The sequence below is a fragment of the Gopherus flavomarginatus genome, chromosome 3, assembly GCF_025201925.1.
Source record: "Gopherus flavomarginatus isolate rGopFla2 chromosome 3, rGopFla2.mat.asm, whole genome shotgun sequence".
Taxonomy (NCBI): domain Eukaryota; kingdom Metazoa; phylum Chordata; order Testudines; family Testudinidae; genus Gopherus; species Gopherus flavomarginatus.
This window is the reverse complement of record NC_066619.1, coordinates 19,799,177-19,822,702: the sequence shown is the minus strand read 5'-3', so window position 1 is coordinate 19,822,702 and position 23,526 is coordinate 19,799,177. Positions and strand designations below refer to the sequence as shown.

At 41.5% G+C, this 23,526-nt stretch overlaps 1 protein-coding gene across 3 annotated transcripts; it reads left to right on the top strand.

Moving 5' to 3' along the window:
• Positions 1-2,105: 2,105 nt before the first annotated feature.
• CCDC68 (coiled-coil domain containing 68) lies at positions 2,106-22,911 on the top strand. Of its 3 annotated transcripts, none has more exons than XM_050944763.1 (12): positions 2,106-2,171; positions 3,460-3,514; positions 7,119-7,253; positions 7,995-8,027; positions 9,064-9,207; positions 10,363-10,488; positions 11,141-11,269; positions 13,751-13,824; positions 14,966-15,071; positions 16,303-16,386; positions 21,354-21,430; positions 22,427-22,911. In XM_050944763.1, the coding sequence occupies exons 3-12, from the start codon at positions 7,131-7,133 to the stop codon at positions 22,491-22,493; spliced, it is 963 nt and encodes a 320-aa protein (XP_050800720.1). In that variant the 5' UTR covers positions 2,106-2,171; positions 3,460-3,514; positions 7,119-7,130; the 3' UTR covers positions 22,494-22,911. The 3 variants fall into 3 exon arrangements, with proteins under 3 accessions (XP_050800720.1, XP_050800721.1, XP_050800719.1); XM_050944764.1 differs by having other exon boundaries at positions 7,114-7,253; positions 9,067-9,207; XM_050944762.1 differs by having other exon boundaries at positions 7,114-7,253.
• Positions 22,912-23,526: the final 615 nt, after the last annotated feature.

Genomic DNA, 23,526 nt, shown 5'->3' with positions numbered 1-23,526 from the left:
TATCTACACCAGCGACACCATCACAGGACCTAACCAGGTCAGCCACACCATCACTGGTTCATTCACCTGCACATCCACCAATGTAATATACGCCATCATATGCCAGCAATGCCCCTCTGCTATGTACATCGGCCAAACTGGACAGTCTCTACGGAAAAGGATAAATGGACACAAATCAGACATTAGGAATGGCAATATACAAAAACCTGTAGGAGAGCACTTCAACCTCCCTGGCCACACTATAGCAGACCTTAAGGTGGCCATCCTGCAGCAAAAAAACTTCAGGACCAGACTTCAAAGAGAAACTGCTGAGCTTCAGTTCATCTGCAAATTTGACACCATCAGCTCAGGATTGAACAAAGACTGTGAATGGCTTGCCAATTACAGAACCAGTTTCTCCTCTCTTGGTTTTCACACCTCAACTGCTAGAACAGGGCCTCATCCTCCCTGATTGAACTGACCTCGTTATCTCTAGCTTGCTTGCTAGCACACATATATATACCTGCCCCTGGATATTTCCATTACATGCATCTGAGGAAGTGGGTATTCACCCACGAAAGCTCATGCTCCAAAACGTCTGTTAGTCTATAAGGTGCCACAGGATTCTTTGCTGCTCTAAGAATTATTTTGGGGAAGTTCTATAGCCCTGTGTTATACAGGAGATCAGACTAGATGGTCACAATGGTCCCTTCTGGCCTTGGAATCTATGAATCTATAGTCTGACCTTTTATACAAAAGCTTAGGTGTATCTTAGAGTAGCTGATTCAATACAGTATGTAATGAAAAAGACCCATGAACTCAGCACTAAGTTTGAGCCCTTAGGGTATTGAGCCCTCCTGTGTCTCTTGTTATGTGGGCTCTAGAGTTCTTACAAGAACCCATTCTGGTCTCTGCTGAAATACTTGTTCCTGTATGACTGTACATTGGATATTCAAGATTGCTTATTTTGCTGGAAAGAGGCATTTGGATTCTGGATATCTTTATGTTGAAAGGAGCTGTCTTTTAAAAAGAGTCATGTTCAATAATTGTGTGGGAGTCAGTAGGACTTAAAAATAGTGATTAATTGGATGATTCTACAGCAGTCCTCCAATTCTAGTCAGATCCAATTATACCTAAGGCAAGTATTCTCACAGAGTATTTCAAATACTACTATGTTAGGGCCTCATTGCTGTTTGGTCAGGTGGCCTATTCTTAACTAAATGGAGTGTGGAAAGATGACTGAAGCCATCTGACTGGCTCACCTGCAGGGCATTAAATCCTCAAATGTTAAGAGAAGTGTACACATGCATGTACACTCTTGGCTTAGGAACAGCTCTTTGAAAGCTAAAACCTCAAGTCCTAATGCTTTAATGAGATCTGGGTGGGTAGAGTCTTATGCTGCATGGAACACATTGCAGATTTGGGGCCAAGTCAGTAGAAAATCTCTGTACAGATTAATTGAAACCACATCTCTCCTTAAAAGAGATTCATACTCCTTCCTCTGTCCCAGAACTCAGGAACAGCAAGCTACATAGCACTAAACTCTAGTCACTGCTGAGTGTTCCTTGCCATGGAATGCAACTGAGCCATCACATAGTCTGAAATGCAACTTCAAAGGGCTGTGGGATTGCACTTTGCCCCAACTCACTGACACATTAGGCAGCAACGAAGTAGTCAGTGACAACTGGAGTGACGATTTTCGCTTTTGCACACCTGGAGCCCTGGCTTTCATCCAAGATGGTTATTAACCCCCTGGAAATGCACTGCACCTTGATCATTATTGTGTAGTGATTTATATATGCTTGACAAAGCCATGTTAACAAAATGAGACTATTTGTCACTTTAGACACATAGAGTTGCTGATATGGAAAAAGAAATTGCCCTGCCTGGCAGCACATTTGCCAAGAGAGATTGTTAATCTTACAAAGGGGCAGCGTTGAATATTTGAAAAACCCAGTGGCTTTCCTCACTGCTCTGACACTCTCACCTGGTTAGCTCAGTGGCAATAGACTTTGAAACTGCCCTGCCTTTCCTGTGTTTACATGTCAAACACGGAGGGAAACTGGGCCGAGTTTCTCTCTCCCATGGGACTCAGCCTCTGCTGCTAGGAGGAGAGAAGGGAGGGGCCAGGTCCGGGCTGCACCGTCCCCGGAGGTGAGAGAGCCGAGGAGAGCCGGCCGGCGGCTCAGCAGGTAAGGAGCTGTAGCCCCCTGGCTTCCTCCATAGGCCAGCGAGCTGGGGAGGAAAAGGGGGCATTTCAGGGGCCCTGCAGAGCGCCCAGCACCCGGTGGCCCCCCTGTCCCGGATCAGTGAGAACAAGGGAACGGCCTGCCACTTCCCGTCCCTAGAGATTCAGGGGATTGATCAGCTGGGGCTGGAAATGCGCAGGTGTGGAAGCTGGGTAGACAGGACTCAGCTGATTTTTATCACTCACGATCTGCTTTTTATGCCAGCTCTCTAGGTCGGGGCCTGCCCCCCGCGATAGAAAGCACCGGGCACATCTTGGATGCCACTGCATAACGCAGGACTTAACAACAGGTTTTCCTTTCTCAGTCAGAAATCCTTTGGGGTTTTAGTTGGTCATAGTAAAGGTTTTGCACACTCTCCCTGGGCAGGAATGCTGTGGGTGTTTAAGTGTGTGACACGCGGGAGGTTAGAAATGTGAACAGAGATGTGGTGGTGGGTTTTACGTTGAGCAGATCTTGTTGGTGGAGAATGTGAGTGCTTGATTATCAGTTAGGGACCCATCCTCCAAACCCTTTACTTGTTCAGCCCCTCCTGTGAGTAACACTAGTAACTAACAGGCGAAAGAGATACAGGATGAGTGAGGTAATATCTTTCCTTGCATGTCAGCTTCTGTTGGGGCGAGAGACAAGCTTTTGAGCCACACAGAGCTCTTCTACCTTTAAGCTTGTCTCTCTTCCCAACAGAAGTTGGTTCAATAAGAGATATGGCCTCATCCACCTTGACTCTCTAGTATCTGGGGTGCACCAACAACAGTCTACATGAGAAAGGGACTGCACTGCAGACCCCTTAATGTTTACGAAGTGTCTCTGGTAATGGAGAGGTGTTTGAGGGACAGTAACATCTAAGGGTGATTTCATTAGAATAAAGGAGGAATAGAAGCACAAAGAAGGGAAAAGATTGTGCTTAGAGGTACAAACTAGGGCACTGATCCTGCAAAGATGTACATATGTGCTTAACTTTACTCATTGATGTCAGTGGGGTTACTCATGGTATGTAGAGTTAAGTATGTGCAGCATCAGGGCTTAATTAACTGACCTGTGTATCTTCCATCCAGCGATATCACTCTAGACAAAAAGCAGAGGGGAGACAGGTGATTGTGACCCAGGTCCGTTAGTGGTGATGTTCTGGGCATTTACAGGCTCTGGAGTGTGAGGATGACCTTGACAGTTTTAATTATGCTGTGCTGCTGCGTCTATTTCTGATGGCACTTTTACTATAGTTCTTTGTTTTCAGGCACTTAGAACCTTCTGGAAAAAAATACCACTTCACATGTTGTCTTCTCCCAAAGGTGAGATTTATTTTTGTTCTGATTTTTTTTGTACAGTTTGGGAAAATCCTTATTATTTGTATTACAATAGCATCAACAAAATGAAATCAGGCCCCCATTCTGCTCGGCACTGTATAAATATGTAGTAAGAGTCTCTACTCTGAACAGCTCACAGTCTAAAGAAGCTTGACAGACAGGATGGGAGGGAAAACAAAGGCACATACAGTTGATGTGACTTCATGCACCAGATTGGTGGCAGGAGTAGAACCTATTTCTTCTGAGTGCTGCCCAGTGCCCCTTCACTCTTATTATGGGAATCATTACCATCCCATTTACATATGCTGCCTATACACAAATTCCCCTCTCCAGAAGAGCACTTCAGCATATGATTAATTCTAAGTGTGTGAGTAGTCCCACTGAAGTGGATGGGACTGGTATAGCTCTTTACTAGAATGAGGAGCCAACTTTAATGCCTGTACCATGTACAGTAAAATAAAATGCACTAGTCAAGTTATTGCTACTGGAGGACCTAACCATTTGATAACTTTAAAAAAAATCTGAAATAAACATCTCAGCCATAATCCTGTATTAATTTAGCTTTTTGCCTAAATCAGGCACGTACTAGAGATAAAGATTTATTTCAGAGGATGCTGTACTGCATCATCTCTTGCAGTTACAGGCAACACAGATAATTGTCCCTTGATATGAGGAACTTTGCTCCCTGTGAATGTAGACACCCTCATTGCATCCAAAGACAGAGTAAATATTTGCATGTTTGTTTGTTTAAGTTGAAAAATCCAGGCATGTCTTGTCCCCCATACTTCCGCCCCCTCCTACCCCCGTGCACACACGCTTTTGGTAAAGAGTAAAATAAATAGCTGATTATATTCTCAGGGGGGAACATACTGTAGTATGATAGTTGCCGGAACTATTTATTGTAAATAAATTTTCCAGTGAATCTATGTCATTTAGTAGTACACACATTCTTTATGAACCTATCCTGATTTTTATAAATATATTTGCCAAACGACTCAGTTGAACAATTTTTCAGTTAACTGGTTGTTTGCAAATTGTTCCCATTGACTATTTGCAGTTATATTTGTGCTGTATGATTGACAACCAGCATCATCTGATGCTGTTTCTGTACCATGATTGGATGACAGAAGCCTTTTAAATTGGAGAATAATGAACAGTAAACATTATTCTGTGAGCACAAATAGCAGGGTTCACGTTTAAATACAGATATTCGTACAAACTATTGCTCAAACATTCTTGAGAACAAAATACCCCAAGAAACTTTCCAAAGGTATTCATGAATAATAAATTAAAAGGTAAATACATTTTTACTGAGTATTGTTGACTCAAAAGGCTACTCTTCACAGTCTGTGTGGAAGGCCATTCCATTCTGTTTCTTTGCTAAGAGGCACTATATATACTCGATCGTAAGCCGGTTAGTTTATAAGCCAACCCTCCTTCTCCCAAGATGGATAAGTAAAAAATGGAATTTTTTTATGACCCATTCATAAGCCGACCCTATAATTCAGGGCTCAGCAAACTTTGGCTCCCGACCCATCAGGATAAGCTGCTGGTGGACTGAGACGCAGGCACGGAGGTAAACCTAAGTAAACAAAGTGTCCCAGCCTGTCAGTGGCTTACCCTGATGGGCCGAGACAGCAACTGGTGGAGAAATTTTAGGAGGGAGAAGCTGAGGGTCAGGAAGTAACTCCTGTGACCACCCCTGACATGACCCCACTCCTAGCCTGGGACCCCCACACTCCCCCCATCTCATCCCTTCCTACCCTATCTGGAGTGCGGTGGTAATGGTGAGTTCTTTGTCTACTTTCTTTGATTGTTGGCAAGAGAGTGACTTGAAATTGCTGGATTTGTAATTTTGTAATCTTTTTAAAAACTGGAGTCTTAAATATTTGTAAAGAGCACCCAAAGCTCATATGTTAAAAAAATTACAATTTCTCTCCTTTTGTTTTCTGCTTGAGATGTGTACTTGAAGTATATGGAAGTTAAAATGTCTGTAGCATGGGTTAGTTGCTGATGTTTCTTTTAGCAAAATGTGCAAGCCAGGTCCATGCTGCTCATGATGGCGGTGACATCCCTCATTTATTACGGCGTTAAGAGTTTCAAATTGCCTAATTGGGTTTCATGAGAAAATGCCTTAATTAATTATATGTGCTGACTTGATGGTACTTCCTGTTAGTAAGGCAATAATTTCAGCCTGGGATGAATAAACAAGTGCTGATGCTGTAGGCCAAAGCCTTGTGTAGCACAGGAATCGGATCGTTGTTGCTGAGTTAAATGGAAGCATCCATAAGGTCTTATTAAATTGACATTTTGAGTTTAAAGAATCACATTTTAAATGAGATTTTAAAAGTACAAACCCCAAAATAAGCTGTAAACTTTGGAAAAATCCTGCTCTATATCTATTGCTTCCTCTTCCTCCACTAATGTTTTAAACCTTCATAAAACTTTGCACACTACAAATGGATCTTATTGTTGCAGGAGCAATTGTTAATTAATTTGAGATACTCCAATATGTGTATATATATACACACACACTACCTGATTGTGTATATGGCAAATGGAGTGCAATATATGCACATCTTATGAGATCTGCTGTTTATATACATGTTCACTTGAGATTAATCCAGTTGACACTGGATGTCACCATTGTATCACAGAAACATAACTGCAAGCAGGTTGGGACCTCATTCTTGGTGTATAAAGCCAGTTTCCCCTTGCTTTAGAAAAAAGTGTTTTGATTTGTGACTCTCCCTCTGCCATGAAAAAACTCATATTGTGGAATGCTATAACGTTGTGTCCAGTCTTGCCACTTGTTCAAAGTGAGCTGTTGTCTTTCAGTGTGAGTAGTCCCAGTGATTTCAGTGGAACTGATTCTGCCACTCTTACATTGCATAGTCTTGGTGAAGTCAATGCAACTATTTGTGGAGTACAGTGTTACTCAGTCTGAGTAAGATGGCAGAGACAGGAACTCATATAACGTTGGATATCACCAGTTTTGGAGTGTGGAATGAAGTGACAGGTGGAACAATACTTTTGAATAAGCAAATACTTAAACTGAAATTGTTTGGATTGACAATAAAAAGAAATCACTGATCTGTGTTATGTTGCAGCACATTTGAATGTACATTCAGTTGCAACAATTGGATAGGGGATTAGGGTGACCAGATGAGAGGAAGAAAATATCGAGACACATGGGGGGGGAGGGGGCATCGCCGATGGAGCAAAAAAACCCAAAACCAAAATGGAGTGTGAAATATCAGGACGCAGGGCAAACATCTAAATGTCGGGACAGTTTCGATTATATCGGGATGTCTGGTCACCCTATAGCGGACTTCCTTAAATCAATTGGGGGGGTGGGGAAATAACACATCTTGAAGACTTGAGAGATCCTTTAAAATATGGAAATTATGCACGGGGTCATATTTGCAGCTGTCTTCTTAAAGGCATTTAACTGTATAATATGAGCCTTACTATATGTTGTTAATGATTCAATGGACTGTAGCTGCATGTACAAAATTAAGTTCATTCTCTATGGATATTTCTATAAATAAAAGACAAAATCCACTTCTGTGCCAACTATACAGAGCAGTGAAGTGCACACATGGCTACCACAGTGAGGCTCACAGAACATGTAACAAGAGATGACCAAGGGATGGAAGGAAACTATGTCCTTCATGGATCTTCTTGTGCCCAAATCACTGAAGAAACAGAATACATAAAAAAGGTACAATTTTTCATTATTCTTTTTGTGCTGCCTTGTCCTCTGATCCAGAGGAGAACAATGAATACAACCCATTGCAAGTAAGAAAAATAAAAAATCTGAATCCTTCTACACTGTCTAAATTTTCCAACCTAAACAAGTGTGTGTTGACTTACTGGGGAAATTCACAGTTCACTGTCCCTTAAACTCTTTCTGGCCTACTACCATTATAATGGAGTCTAACACACAACCTCAAGGAACATTGATTAGTTTGAGAGCAGGATTTAATTGGGGTATGCACGACTGTCTTTATAATGAGTCATATGAGGGAACAGACCAAACGCTTGTCAGAATGCCACTCTGCGAATTTTGTACCAAAATTCTCGAGCATTCCATGATCCTAAATCATATTCATGATGCAATATCTGAGGAAGGGATGAATTTTTGAAACGTGCGAGACTTAAAGCATATGCCCTCTTTTGGGTCAATGAAAAATATGTTGATCCTGGCACTAAAATAAATAGTTAAGTTTCATGCATCCATTTCTGCATCAGAGATCTTTTGGACAATACGGTTTGGCTTGTTAAGGACTGATGTTTTATTTCTAGTATCCAAGCAAAAGAGCACAATGGTGATCATTCCCAAAGGCAACTTTTCTGCATTGCTGCTGACCTGAAGAGAATATCCTGGAATAACTAACCTGGAAGATTGACAAGAAAAAATCATCTTTCTTTTTGTGACCTTTTTCTAATCTTTTCCCTGCAGATCAGATCCACACTAGCAAAGATTCAAAATCAGGTATGCAAAGAAGCAGCAAGCCATAAAATTGCAAATGACAAATCAAATGCATAGGCTTCCCTTCCCCTGCAGCTCCCAGTCCCACCCCTCCTTGCACAACCGCTCACCATCTCCCGTCTAGCTCCCAGTACCACTCCCCACTTTCATCCCCAGTCACAGTTGCTCTCTTCATACTCTAAATTCCTTCAGTCTGTCTCGAGAGCATGCTCAGTCGCTCTGTGGGGATGGCACATACACAGCCTTGTCAGCGCTAGGAGGGGCTGGAGCATGCTCAGTGAGGATGGAATTTTGGAGATTTCAGCCAGGTCTAAGATCTCTAGAGAGCATGTGAAAATGGAGATTATTCAAAGGCTTAGCATTTGACCAAACTTTGGTGGATATTAAGAAGACTATCAAAAGGCACAGCACTGATACAAAGGCCACCCTCTAGTCTACGCTCCAAAGCAGGGACTTTCTCTAGCATCATTCTGAAATGGCTGAACCATTTTGGCAGAAGCATTCCAAAAATACTCATCCTGAAGGAGACACCTGGCATGAAAAATGTTAGCCCAGATGGGTAAAGTCTGGCAAATATAAGCAACTAAAAGAGGGTCTTATAATGGGAAGTGTCAGGCAACCTTCATAATAGGTGTTGCTGCTAGTCCCAATACTATAATACGCCATATGCTGCAATATTCTAAATGTTAATTAACCTCATGTACGAAGTAACACTCTGGAGAACCAAAAGCAGTTATTTATTGGTAATGATGTGCTAATGCTTTAAAATGTAAAACCCTGGAGAGCTGCACAAAGAGAACACTGTTTTATTTAATATTGAAGGTGGGGAATTAGTCAGTACCTGGAAACTGGTGATTGTTGCTCTGTAGTTACTCTAGACCCTGATCCTGCAATGAGCGCCATGCAGGCCTGGGTGCCTGGAGCTCATTGCAGATTGGGGGCCTGAGATAGGAAGGTAGCCGAGTGCAGGGTTACCTTCATGAACCCAGTCTGCTAAAGCTGTCGTTTACTAATTATTTTCATGTTTGTTCATTTTCAGCAGCCTTTCCGAGTGCCCAGAAATGAGCTGGAGGCTGAGAAGGACACGCTTAACTCCAGCTACAATCTAACCATGGAAAAGCTGAAAGAGACTGACCAGCAGCTCTTGCTTGTGAACAGGGAGAATGAAATACTGAAGATCAAGGTGCATTCCATTTTAACAGTCTGTAATGCATATTTCAGCTTGTCAGCTGAAGAGAAGATCCAGTTTTACCTGGATTAAAGTTCCATCCCAGCAGTGGCAGGAAACAGGGCTGCCCAGGGTGGGGACAGGTGGGGCAATTTGCCCTGGGCCCCACAGGGGCCCCCATAAGAGTTTTTTGGGGCCCCTGGAGTGGGGTCCTTCACTTGCTCCGGGAGCCCTGGAAAACTCTCGCAGGGCCCGGGCCCCCAGAGCAAAAGAAGCTCCCGGTCTTCGGCGGCAATTTGGTGGTGGGGAATTCTTCCGTTCCGGGACCCGCCACCGAAGTTCCCCAAAGACCCACGGCGGGGGGTCCTTCCGTTCCGGGACCCGCTGCCAAAGTGCCCCGAAGACCCGCGGTGGGGGGTCCTTCCGCTCTGGCACCTGCTGCCGAAGTGCCCTGAAGACCCGTGGCGGGGGGTCCTTCCGCTCCAAGACCCGCTTCCGAAGTGCCTCAAAGACCCGCAGCGGGGGGTCCTTCCACTCTGGGACCCGCCGCCGAAGTGCCGGGTCTTTGGCAGCAGTTCGGCAGCAGGGGCCCCCCACTGCCGAAGACCCTAGGCCCCCTGAACTCTCTGGGCAGCCCTGGCAGGAAAGCAATCGTTCATCATGGCATTGCCCTCTCTATAAAGTGCAATAACCCTGCAGAGTCTCATCAGATTTTCTTATTAGGATGAAATACATTTTTAGCTAGCTGATGGTGGAATTCATACTGAAGCCATTGTTGGGAACTACAGCTTGTTGGGCTGTGCTCTGGGTTTGAATTTTCTTGCAGTGGCTCCTGGCATGAAGTCTGCCCAGCCAGTGGTCTAGAGCAGGTTTGCTTGTAACCAGTCAGAAATGTATTGGTCATTTTAAACCCTCAACCTTCTTCTCTGGTCAGGAGGGCCTGTTGTATCACACAGAAAATCTGCATCTTTTATTCAAAAATTAGAATTTAAATTTTATTTGCCATATATTTTCATGGGCTCGTAGGGGTTTTTTTTTTCCTGCAAGAATTGGTGCTAACAGTTGTTCAAACAGGATAGCAACTTCATCATTTTTGTGCTGCCCGATTTTCACACCAAACTTTTAAAGTGTGACATAAATTATTAATCCTATTGCAATGACCTTTTCCAGCTGGACGCGACAAGAGACGCAGGTGCACAGTCTCTAAGACATGCCTCAAAAAGTCTATATGAGAATTACTGCAATCGGTCTGAAGAACTTAAGAAAAAGCATGGAGATGATAAACAGCTGATGCAGGTACAGCACTCTCCTGTGTGTGAAAAAGGCAAACATTGGAGCATGCAGGGATACAAGTGTTCCTTCTGTCGATATGTCAACATGATAAATCAGTACCTTGGATGTAGAAATAGAGAGCCAACTCTTTCATACATGACTCTGTGGGCCCAACTGATGATTCCCTGAAGGGGCCTGATTTTCAGAGGATGCTCAGCACATTCTGAAAACCAGGTCCCTTTAAGATGGACACCCAAGCTGGAGGGATCCAAAATCACTAGTCACTCTTGAAAATGTATGTCAGGGCTTCAAATGCAGACTTCCATTGTCGTATAGACTTAACTTCAACTACAGTACAATATAAAAATTGAAAGCTTAAAACAAAACTCTTGTTCTGTTTCTCCTGTGTCCAGATTTGACAAAATAAGGCAGGAATAATGGTGCAGAATTTGCTCTATTCTCTCACTGCTCGCTGTTGGGGGAAAATAGCATGGATCTTTGTTGACTACAGGGGGTCAGGATTTTCACAGAGGGCCTACCGGTGGTCAGTTGTGGTACTGGCTAAATACTGAAGAATAGCAGCAAAATGGTTTTGCAGAAAATGGAAATCTTCATTCATTGGTTTTGGCTTTTTTTTTTCTTTTTCTTTTTTTTTCTCATTTTTCTCTAACCACAGGCCTGCAAACTTGAACAAGAACAAAAACTGAAACAAAACCTAGAAAATGTCAATTGTGTAACTGAAAGACTCGAAGAAAAGTACAGCCAGATTGCAGACATGGAGAAACGAGTGCAACGAATGGAAGAGGTATGTTCATAGGGCCCAGTCATGCAGTTCCTGGATAGGCAATAGGAGTCTTCTCTATGCAAGGATCATGGCCACTGTCTCTGAGGCCATTATGTGGCTTTTGTTAGTATCTATTGCACAGTACTGAGGCCTGACCTTGCAGGCTGTTAGCCATGTGGACAGTCCTTGCTCACTTGCATATTCCTTTTGATCTGGAACAGGTGCTATGAGTAAAGGTGTCAAGCTCTGTGGAACTACAGTAAATATCAATTTCAATTGTATTAGCTCCTTCCTTTTAAGTAGAACTACAGTGTAAAAGGTATCCTAAGCACTCTTTATTGTCAGTCTCATGTTGCAATCTAATTAAAAAGAAGAGTTCAATTACTTTAAAAAGTTTTTGGGCCAGATCCGCAACTGGTATAGAAGTCCCCTTGATTTCAATGAGGCTACCTCAATTTACATCGGCTGAGCATCAGGCCCTTTAAATGTAATTTGTAAATCAAATGAGGGGTCAGATTTCTTTTTCTTCCAGTTATTTAAACACTAGATTTTTAAATCAGTTAATTTATGGCAGTTAGGATAAATAAGTTAATTCTAATTTATGAGACTTGAAAAGTCCTGGTTCCCAATGGTTTCTAAGAGGAAACACCTTCAACTCCTACTCTTGCATTGTCAAAGTACAGTGTATAGCAATGTGCTATTAATCTCCTCCCCTTGGTAGTGAATTTCTTTCCAAAATCCTTCCCAAGTTCTCAGCTGATTCAGAAGCAGTGAGTGTTTATAGAGAACATCTTTTCAATTGTAGTAAATAATTGTGAGCCAGTGAAAGGTATTGCAATGAACATATCACATAAAATTTAACTTTCACCATCTGTTCTGGAGTAATTAAGAATGCAGCAAGATTACACATCACTAATACAGTTCTGCCACAAAATCAGATTAAAAGCATTTAAATACAATGTGTTTTCAGGACATTTTTGTCACTTGTCGTGCCAAGCTGTGGTATGCTCCTGCCACAACTAAGCTGCAGCCTGTGATGGGGAAGTAGAGGAGTTTGGTAACTGTGGGAGTTCCCCCAGCAATTATGAGTGACTAGAGATAACTGAGTGGGGGAAGCTCATTCTGCAGTGGCTGCTGTGATGTCATTTAATAAGGGCAGCATATGCATTCTCCCACCCCCATGCCGGATCAGCTCCAGTACCTCACCACTACAGGAGCTGGAAGGTGGGCCATGTCTCCACCCTAACCCCATTCATCACTCCATCAGTGCTGCTAGATTCTTTCCCTGTTCTTGCGGTTAGGTTCAGGAGGAGTGGAAATGTGGTTGGCTTATGTTCCTGCAGCCAAGTGGAGGGACAGTTTCTTGTGCCCTCTCCTCACTTTCCCTGATCCCTGTCTTTTTGCACACCTGAGTAGAGTCAGCAACAATAATTCATCTTCTGATATTTGTAATACACCTTTGAACATCTTTCTCCCAGAGCATACTGTCCCTTACTGTGTTCCCCTGTAGCATTTCTCACTGATGTTCCCAAGCCCTTCCTTCTGGTACACCCAGGCAATCCTCATGCACATCAATAGGTTTCTTACCCCACTCCAGTTTCTTACCCCATGCACTGAAACTTTCAGAGATGCCTTCTATACCTCACATCTGACTGACCAGGCTGATAGCAGATGTGGTTTAGCACTGTGTAGTCTGGCATTACAAATCTGCACACAATCTGTTGCACTGTGGAGCTGGCTGAGAAAAGGTGATGTGGATAGAACACACAAAGCTTCATTTTCATGGCTACGTGCACCACAGCTAGGATCTCTTCCAGCCAGCTCCATAGATAGACAAGGCTGATATGTTGATGTGTTTGACTCATCTCTTGCTCCTAAAATTCTTTGACGTATTGAAGTCAGTTGTAAAACTCTTTTTGACTTCATTAGAGTCAGTATTTTACTCTGACAGGCTAAGACGATACATCATGGGGTGGCTGTATGTATTAATGTACTCTTTACATTTACAACTAGGAATTGTTGTACTTAGATCACTAAATAATCAGATATCAGTTACCAAAATTTGACACTTAAGAAGTTTTCTAGTTGGATCAATTTTAATCTCTTGACCCTCAGATCCATCTTTGCAATGCAAAGTACCACTGCCCTTTTGGTATGGTTCCTGGAGCAGAAAGTGTCTGTGAACCCATATCAGTCAAAAAGCTAATCTTTCTTACTGACAGGCTTTCCTTTATATATAAAAAAAAAAACATTTTTTCCACTGTAAATCAATACACAGCTGCTCCCTGGTAACCCTGCCTTTTCTGACCCAATTCAGAATGATGACAGATGCTTCTGGACCTCGCAAGGGGATGACGGTATATCTGTAGGTAAATTTCTAGCTGGATACAGCTGACGTAACTCTGGTGGTTTTGTATGTTTTCAGATAGTGATTGAAAAATTAGTTAATCACTTCACATACGTTTTGTATGTGCACATTATTACTTCTTCATTGTTCCCTAGGAAAAGAAAACATTAATAGAAAAAAAGCAGTCATTTGAAAAGAAGCTTCTATTAAACTCTGAAGATACTAAGAGGTGAGCAAATAGCCTATGAAGAAATGCTTTTTCTGTTCTGTAGGATTATTTCAAGTGAAATACCTAACAATGACTTGATTGAGTTCTCCCAAGTAGTGGATATATACATTGTGTTAGGCCTAATGCCTTCACTGTCTTTACTTTTTAAAGAAGAATATAAGTTCTCCTGTGAGATGTCCAGTAGGGTTTCCAGATCTGGATTTATTTGGAGAATAAGTAATTGTTCTCTACTACTCGGACATGTGAAGGCACGCGCTGAAATCTTGCTGTCTTTACTCTGGGAAAACTCTTGGTTCAATTAACGGGAATTCTGAGTAAAGACTAATTAGAGATTGCAGGATTTGGCCTGCAGAGAGGAAACCATTCTACCCACTTCAACCCCCACCATTAACCAGAATTTAATATCTTAATGGCTTTTGGGGCCTCTTCCAAACAATACATTTTAATAATTTCTATCTTCTATTTAGTTCAATTTCCTCTAAAGCCCACCTCCCTCCCTAGGCTTCAGAGCCTGGGCTCCAGCCCAAGCCACAACTTCAAAGCACTTTCAATGTAGCTAGCATAAGCCCTACAAGCCCAAATCTATCAACCTGGGCTGGGACACTTACTGCCACAGGCTATGTAGACGTTCCCAAGTTACTATGCAGTATGCTATTACTTTGGCAGTATGTGTTATGGTGAACTGTTGAAGAATTGTTCCAATATATTATGTCTAAACTTTATTCTTCCGGTATGAAGTATGAGTGGTGCTGTTTTTCCTATAATTGAATATAATTGTTAAAGATAACATAAGAAATAAACAACAATTGTTCCTTCTTTTATATCAGACTATGCTTATTACTCATGAATTAAATTAGTTCGCATGCTGCTGATATGAGTCAAGGCAGATACAATGACTTGGAATCCCATGTGGAATGCAAATTATTGGATCTAGTCACTAAAGAAGTCTTAATGCCTGTATTTATAATTCATATATTAGTACAACTTTGGCCAAACCAAAAAGATTGGTGCTCGGATTGCTAGTTTGTATAGTCTTAGTTCAGAAAGCATATGTCAGGCCAGTCAGTAGATCTTTTGGGAATAAAGAATCCCCTTAATATCAACTGAAAAAGTTGTTGGTAATCTGTCTTTTCCCCACCAGCTGTCCTGATCTTCAAGTGGAGATTTTCACTGTACAAGAACAGATTTCTCACTTGCAGCATGTGATCCAGACCCAGCATCAAAGCCTACGCAGTGCGATACAAGAGGTCAGGTTAACCAAGCACGTTTAGTGTATGGGGAACACAAATTAGAGACTTGTTTTAGTGCTTCCTTCGCTTTGTGAAGTTTATTATTGATGATGTGGTGATCTCCATCACTGGACATGCAAAAACAGTTAGAAATAGATGTTATGTACTATTTTATATATAATTTAAAAGAAAAGAAAGCGGCAACATTTTAAAAAATGGGAGTGATTCTACCTCCCAAAGTGACAGTGATTGAAACAGAATGTTGAAAGGAAGGTTTTTGTGTCCTGCAAGTGGAATGGAAGGGCTGAGGTAGCTGTCCAAGGAGCATAGGAGAATAAGCCCAAACCATAGGGCTACACTAGGAAATACTGAGTCCCCAGCCAATGTAAGGTACATTGGGAATATCCCTAAAATGTGGCAGAGCATGGATGCTCACTCACCAGGAGAAGACTTAATGTAGCTTCTGAAATAGTGTTTGGTTAGCTACTACTGTAGAGGCAGCAATGAATACAAGAGCTGCAAACCTGTTATGTTATGTTCCACAAAATGAACTGCCTTTTTGTGAGGAACATTGAGTCTCTAATGATGCTTGGCTGCTGCAGTTATAGGCACTGTGTAAGACAGTCAATAAAATAAACAGGTGTCTGGAAACCTATAGGCTGTTCCTTACTAGAGGCTCAAATCCTGCTTGCCTGATGCACACAAGCAGTCCCAGTGAAGCCAGCGACCAAAGCAAAAAGGATTTGATCCCAGATAAAGCTGGAACAAAACTTGAAGCTATTTTAATATTTATTACTTGACAACCTGTGTAAAGAGGATACTAATATGAGCTACTATCACAAAGAGTATTAATTTGTGCTCAGCTAAACTACCTGTACAAAATCTAACTCACATTTTGTGACTCATTTTAGGATTATCAGAGAATCGTCTCAACAGCCTTAGCTTGCTTAGGCTAAGAAAGTTGCATGTGGGGAATAAATGTGTGTTTGGGCACAGAGACCAAGAATAAAAAAGGCAGACATGTTACCCGAAATGGAAGTGTGACTTCATGATCTGTTTAAAAATAAAAATAAGTCATTACACTTTCTCTAGAGTAATTTTTTTATCATGTAGACTTCAGACTATATTGCCTTTCTTGATCCTCATGCTCTGATAGCATATCCCCCTACTTAAAGTTTGGTTATTGAAAGTGTATCTAATATATTACAAGGTTTGAAAACCATTGTTAACTTCACTTTCTAACTCTTAGATTGAAGAACTGAACAACGGATTACAAAACCAAGATAAAAAAATTGAGGCTATGAAAGAAAAGATAAATATGCTTGAAGCTAAGGTAAAGGGAAAGATTGGTATGATACAAACTCTACAATTGTGAGCCTAAAACTATTTCAAATTTGCCTCTTTTTGAGTCTCCTTTTTTATTCCCCCAAGTAGTCATCAAGAGATTTATATCATCATCTTCCACCAACTGTATGGTACAATAAGATTCTTGAAGTATATTTCTGATGACAGAGAAGTGGGAGTGGTTGGTACCGTTGCAGGTGAGGTTTTCAAAAGCATTCAGCAAGGGTCTAACTCTGCTCCTATTGAATACAATGGTAGGTTTGGTCAAAGTTAGATCAAAGCAAAGTGCTTTTGGAAATCCCTCACCTACATGTCCCTATGTCCTTAGAACTATTTCTATTCAATATACAGCATTGGGGAGTTTGGGGGAAAGAATGTCAAAACTGCTAATTTCTATTTAATACATATTATTTGCACTATGGTAGCACCCACTACCCATCAGGCACTTTCCAGATATGTGCTAAGACAGTGTGCCTGCTCCAAAGAGCTCAACCTGAGAACACAAACAACGTATGAAGGCATAAAGGTGAGGGATGAAAGGATAATTGCCTTTTTTGTATCCACTTTCCCCAGCCAGCCTTCTGCCTAATCATAATTCCTTAGTAATTTCTTTTAGGCCACAGGCTGGAAGTGGGAGTTAGGGAGGAGAGGGAGTGCGTTCTGCATTTCATAGGGACTGGAGGGAAGCAGTGTGCATTTTGGGGTGGCTAGAGAGGAGGTTGTTGCAATAATGCAGATATGAAATGAGTGCCTGGATGAGAATTTTATCAGTGAGGATATAATTTAGGCCCTGATCCTGCAAACACTTTACCCACATGGTGAACTTTACACACCACAAATAAAGTGAAGCATTTGTGTAAATATTCTTAGCATAGGGCTTATAATATATATTTTGGACATCATTAAGAAAGGGATAGATAATAAGACTGAAAATATCATATTGCCTCTATGTAAATCCATGGTATGTCCACATCTTGAATACTGCGTGGAGATGAGATAACCTCATCTCAAAAAAGATAGATTGGAACTGGAAAAGGTTCAGAAAAGGGTAACAAAAATGATTAGGGGTATGGAATGGCTTCCGCATGAGGAGAGATGAATAAGACTGGGACTTTTCAGCTTGGAAAAGAGACAACTAAGAAAGGATATGATTGAGATCTCTAAAATCATGACTGGTGTGAAGAAAGTAAATAAGGAAGTGTTATTTACGCCTTCTCCTAACAAAAGAACTAGGGGTCCCCAAATGAAATTGTTTAAAACAACAACAAAAAAGGAGCAAAGAGTCCTGTGGCACCTTATAGCCTAACAGACATTTTGGAGCATGAGTTTTCGTGGGTGAATACCCACTTTGTCGGATGCATGTAGTGGAAATTTCCAGGGCAGCTATATATATGCAAGCAAGAAGCAGGCTAGAGATAACGAGGTTAGTCCAGTCTGGGAGGATGAGGCCCTCTTCTAGCAGCTGAGGTGTGAAAACCAAGGGAGGAGAAACTGGTTTTGTAGTTGGCCAGCCATTCTCAGTCTTTGTTTAATCCTGAGCTGATGGTGTCAAATTTGCAGATGAACTGAAGCTCAGCAGTTTCTCTTTGAAGTCTTTTTTTGCTGCAGGATAGCCACCTTAAGATCTGCTATCGTGTGGCCAGGGAGGTTGAAGTGTTCTCCTACAGGTTTTTGTATATTGCCATTCCTAATATCTGATTTGTGTCCGTTTATCCTTTTCCGTAGAGACTGTCCAGTTTGGCCGATGTATATAGCAGAGGGGCATTGCTGGCATATGATGACATATATTACATTGGTGGACATGCAGGTGAATGAACCGGTGATGGTGTGGTTGATCTGGTTAGGTCCTGTGATGGTGTCGCTGGTGTAAATATGTGGGCAGAGTTGGCATTGAGGTTTGTTGTATGGATTGGTTCCTGAGTTAGAGTTACTATGGTGCAGTGTGCAGTTACTGGTGAGAATATGCTTCAGGTTGGCAGGTTGTCTGTGGGTGAGGACTGGCCTGCCACCCAAGGCCTGTGAAAGTGTGGGTTCATTGTTCAGAGTGGGTTGTAGATCCCTGATGCGTTGGAGGGGTTTTAGCTGGGGACTGTATGTGATGGCCAGTGGAGTCCTGTTGGTTTCTTTCTTGTGTTTGTCTTGCAGTAGGAGGCTTCTGGGTACATGTCTGGCTCTGTTGATCTGTTTCCTTATTTCCTCATGCGGGTATTGTAGTTTTGAGAATGCTTGGTGGAGATTTTGTAGGTGTTGGCCTCTGTCTGAGGGGTTAGAGCAGATGTGGTAGTACCTCAGTGCTTGGCTGTAGACAATGGATCGTGTGGTGTGCCCAGGATGGAAGCTGGAGGCATGAAGGTAGGCATAGTGGTCGGTAGGTTTTCGGTATAGGGTGATGTTAATGTGTCCCTCACTTATTTGCACCGGTGTCTAGGAAGTGGACCTCCCGTGTAGATTGGTCCAGGCTGAGGTTGATGGTGGGGTGGAAGCTGTTGAAATCGTGGTGGAATTTTTCCAGAGTCTCCTTCCCATGGGTCCAGATGATGAAGATGTCATCAATGTAGCATAGATAAAGAAGGGGCGTGAGTGGACAAGAGCTGAGGAAGTGTTGTTCCAGGTCAGCCATAAAAATATTGGCATATTGTGGGGCCATGCAGGTGCCCATAGCGGTGCCACTGATCTGGAGGTATATATTGTCATCAAATTTGAAATAGTGTGTGTGAGGATAAAGGCACAGAGCTCAGCAGCCAGTTGTGCTGTGGCATCATCAGGGATACTGTTCCTGACAGCTTGTATTCCATCTGTGTGTGGGATGTTCGTGTAGAGAGCCTCTACATCCATGGTGACTAGGATGGTGTTTTCTGGAAGGTCACCAATGCACTGTAGTTTACTCAGGAAATCAGTGGTGTCACGGAGATAGCTGGGAGTGCTGGTGGCATAGGGTTTGAGTAGAGAGTCCACATATTCAGACAGTCCTTCAGTGAGAGTGCCAATGCCTGAGATGATGGGGCATCCAGGATTTCTGGGTTTGTGGATCTTGGGTAGTAGATAGAATAACTCTGGTCGGGGCTCTAAGGGTATGTTGATTTGTTCTGGTGTAAGTGCAGGAAGTATCCTGAGTAGATGGTGCAGCTTCTTAGTGTATTCCTCAGTGGGATCTGTGGGAAGTTATCGTTATCTCTAGCCTGCTTCTTGCTTGCATATATATACCTGACCCTGGAAATTTCCACTACATGCATCCGACGAAGTAGGTATTCACCCACGAAAGCTCATGCTCCAAAACGTCTGTTAGTCTATAAGGTGCCACAGGATTCTTTGCTGCTTTTACAGATCCAGACTAACACGGCTACCCCTCTGATACTTAACAAAAAAAGGAAGTACTTCATCACACAATGCACAGTCAACCTGTGGAACTCTTTGCCAGATGATGTTGTGAAGGCCAAAAAAGAACTATATACGTTCAGGAAGGATAGGTCAATCCATGGCTACTAGCCAGGATGGGCGGGGATGGTGTCCCTAGCCTCTGTTTGCCAGAAGCTGGGAATGGGCGACAGGATGGATCACTTGATGATTATCTGTTCTGTTCACTCCCTCTGGGTCACTTGGCATTGGCCACTGTCAGAATATAGGATACTGGGCTAGATGGACCTTTGGTCTGACCCAGTATGGCCTTTCTTATGTTCTTATAGTCTTAAAATGTGTGTGTTTGGATTTTCTAATAATGTCCCTTGCTCACTTTCAGCTTCTGAGGAAATATTACATGTTGCTTTTTGGAAAGCATTAGGCTACAGTGAAGAACTGTGCATTCTGTCAAAATAATTACCCCATATTTTCAGCATTGCATGGAAACTAGCCTTTTGTAAATTTTCATAATCTTCCGTAGCAATACTGTTATTGTTTTGTGTGGTTTTTGGCAACATTTTACAGTTTGTTACAATCTTGTGTAATGACCCATTGCAGCAATATAGTTCTTGACATCCCATTGTAAACACTAGTCTATAATCCTGGAATTTACATTGGTACAAACATTAAATGTATTACAAACAAAATGCTTTTCTGCTATTCAGAATTTTAATTTCAGTCATAGCAGATCCAGTAAATTGATTCTAATTCTAGTACGTGTGGGGCATTATCTATAATCCACACACATATATAAATATAATAAATACATATATGTTAAGTTAATTATAACTCTAATTATATAGTTCTAGACATTTTCAAAGTGACCTGTACAGGCGAATTAGTGTTCCTATCCAGCCACCGTATGTAAGGCCATGCCTGCCCCCAAGGATCTCAGTCTAAATAATCAAGACAGATCAAAGGATAATTATTGCCATTTTTCAGACAGACCAGAGCAGAGAGACTAATGCATCATGCAAGATGTTGTCCAGGCCATTGAGGAGAATGAGGCACCACAGCAGAATACCCAAATCAAAATATTTTGAGGGTATTGTTTTTTTTGGTGGAAGAATATATAAAAAATTAGTGTAGTCAAAACCTCATCTTTCTAGTGGAAAAACCAGATTTGATGGAAAATTTTCAACCCTCAAAATTGCTTTTCAACTAACAAAAATATTCCTAAAGAGCTGAGCAGGATTTTCTTACCAACAGAGCAAATCCAAACAGTGACAGTAATACTGGGCACAGGAACTTGATATTTCTTCAGGTTTTGAGGCTCCCTCCTTCCTCACAGCGTACCAAGTTTTTCAAAAGTGACTGCATTGTATCCCTCAGTGCCTAAGAACTGTATTGACATTCTGGGAGACCCAAAGGGCCAAATCCTAAACTGGTGTAAACTGGAATAGCTCTATCGAAATCAATGTACTAATTGGACTTGTTTCTATTTATCTGTGTTGTGGATTTATACAAGCTGAGGATCGCAGCCACAAACAGTATCTTTGACTTCCTTAAATGCTGTAATATATGGGTGGAAATGCAATTAATTTAATATCTCAATTTCAGAATAAAGAACTTAAATACAAGGTGGAATTCTGGTCTGGTCAACCCAAGATTAAAGTTTCAAAAGGTGTCTCAGCAATGTAAGATTCTTTTAAAGTTATTGCCATATATCTGAAATCTCTCTTCCGACACTGTCTGCAAATGTTGTTAATTGTAGAAAATTGTGCTGAATGATTAATAGGTGCTATTTGTGCGTTATGTGAGGTTTATGCCAAACTGCTTGAAAGATTCTATTTTGGTCTTGTTTGAAACAGTCATAACATTTTTATGCTGTAGTTTCTTTATAAAGAAAGAAAACAAAAGCCTCAGTTTGAGAGAGAAATTAAGTAATTGACATTCTAAATAACAGGGGTCTTAAATGTCCAATTGGCAATAAGTCCATCAATGGTCTATCATCCTGCCTAAATCTCATGTTGCATTCTGACTTGCAAATGGGAATGCCCTCAGTCTTGAAAGAGATGTGATGTTTGTCCTATTTACTGAGACACTGATGCAGTCAAAATCATATAACTACACCAACTCGTGAGCATCTGCACAACATTTTGTCAGATCAACACTAAATATGAAAAGTAGCTTTTAATAATTGGTGAAGAAGACGCTGAATGCTGTGATTAGTATGGGCTTAGAGGCTTGCAGGTTCAACTGTAAACACATTTTACAGTAGAGGAATGCCATCTCCATTAATGTCACTTTAATGATGTGTGTAATTACACAGGAGAGAAAATTACTCATTCACCAAAACAAATGTCTGGAGCAAAAAACCATTAAGCCCCTTTCAGAAAATACTCAGGTCTTGTGTGGGACCAACCTTAATTGCATTAGAGGAAGTGAATTGTTTACCCGAGGACCAGCACTGATGGGCTCTGGAGAGAGTCATTACTATAGAGGGAAGGCAGCCATGATTCAGGTCTCTGAGGAGAGACTGTAAGGGAGGGAAGAATGGGAGTGGAAAAGACAGCGTGCATTTCACACCAGTATCTGGGTACGGTAGAAAGTCTAGATGCCTATACTAAGTTTGTTTCGTATTGGTGTGCTTCATATTCTGAGTAATCGTTATCTTCTCTTTTTTTTTTTAGTTCGTCCAAGACTGATGGGGTGTCCCCCTACTCAATGCTAGCAAGGCTACGGAAGCAAAATGGCTAGATGTGTCTATCAGCGGTGTCTGTTTCCAGCTTCCTCATAAGAACCTCTGTGTCTCTCTGCTAATGACCCTCCCTCCATTCAGTCCTTTTGTAGATCTTGTTATAACACAGCATGCTTGGCCATCAGGCACTTCGACAGAAGAGGATTCATTAAATGAATAAACAAATTTGGATTTAAGGCAAGAACTGAAGTGACATTGTGTTCTTTAATGGATAGTCAAATGACAGCTGCATCCTGTGGACATTGTTGATGGTGAAACAGATACCATTGTAACAGCTTCTTACATATCGAAGAGTCCATCTTCAACAAGCATTTTATGGGCCATGAGGTACATCAAACAATAGTTAAGAGCGTATTCAGGATTAACAAACCAAAATTTGTGTAATTGTATACAAAAAAAGATTGGTGTTTATCAAATTTTAACACAATACTGTAATGTAGCTAAGAACTTTTTAAAATTGAGATTTTAATTGTAAAAGGCTATTTAATAAATTATATTTAATCTTTACATGTTAGCATTACCATTTCTAATCTATAGAGTAAGTGTGTGTCGATGTGTTGGTTTTTTTTTTAAGCTATCAAACTCTATATACTAAGAGGGTATCTGGGTTTTTATATAAGCATTGGGTAGTTTCCTCTAATGGTTGCACAAGTGATGACGTGCTATGCATGTTGATTGCAGTATTTTCAGACTTTGAGAAAAGTCTAATTAAACAGTTTTAGGCAAAGCAAAAGCTTACCTTCTATGGCACTTAAAACAGAATTTATTGATCTTCCAGACAGATGACATTTAAACTGTTTTGCAATAACCATATGTAGGTGAAAATGGTCATCTGACTTAAGTGGGAATGTTGTAGTCCAGCTACAGTATTTATATTTTGAAGCTTTTCCATGATAAGCTTTCTTCCCAGAGCCTTCCAATAAGTCTTAATTAAGCTACTGCTACCATCTTCAAGGAGACAGAATAATTGTTTCTGAGCCCTGTCACTGCTGAGAGGGTCTCCCTGACTGTTTATTCCCTCACAAATAAGAC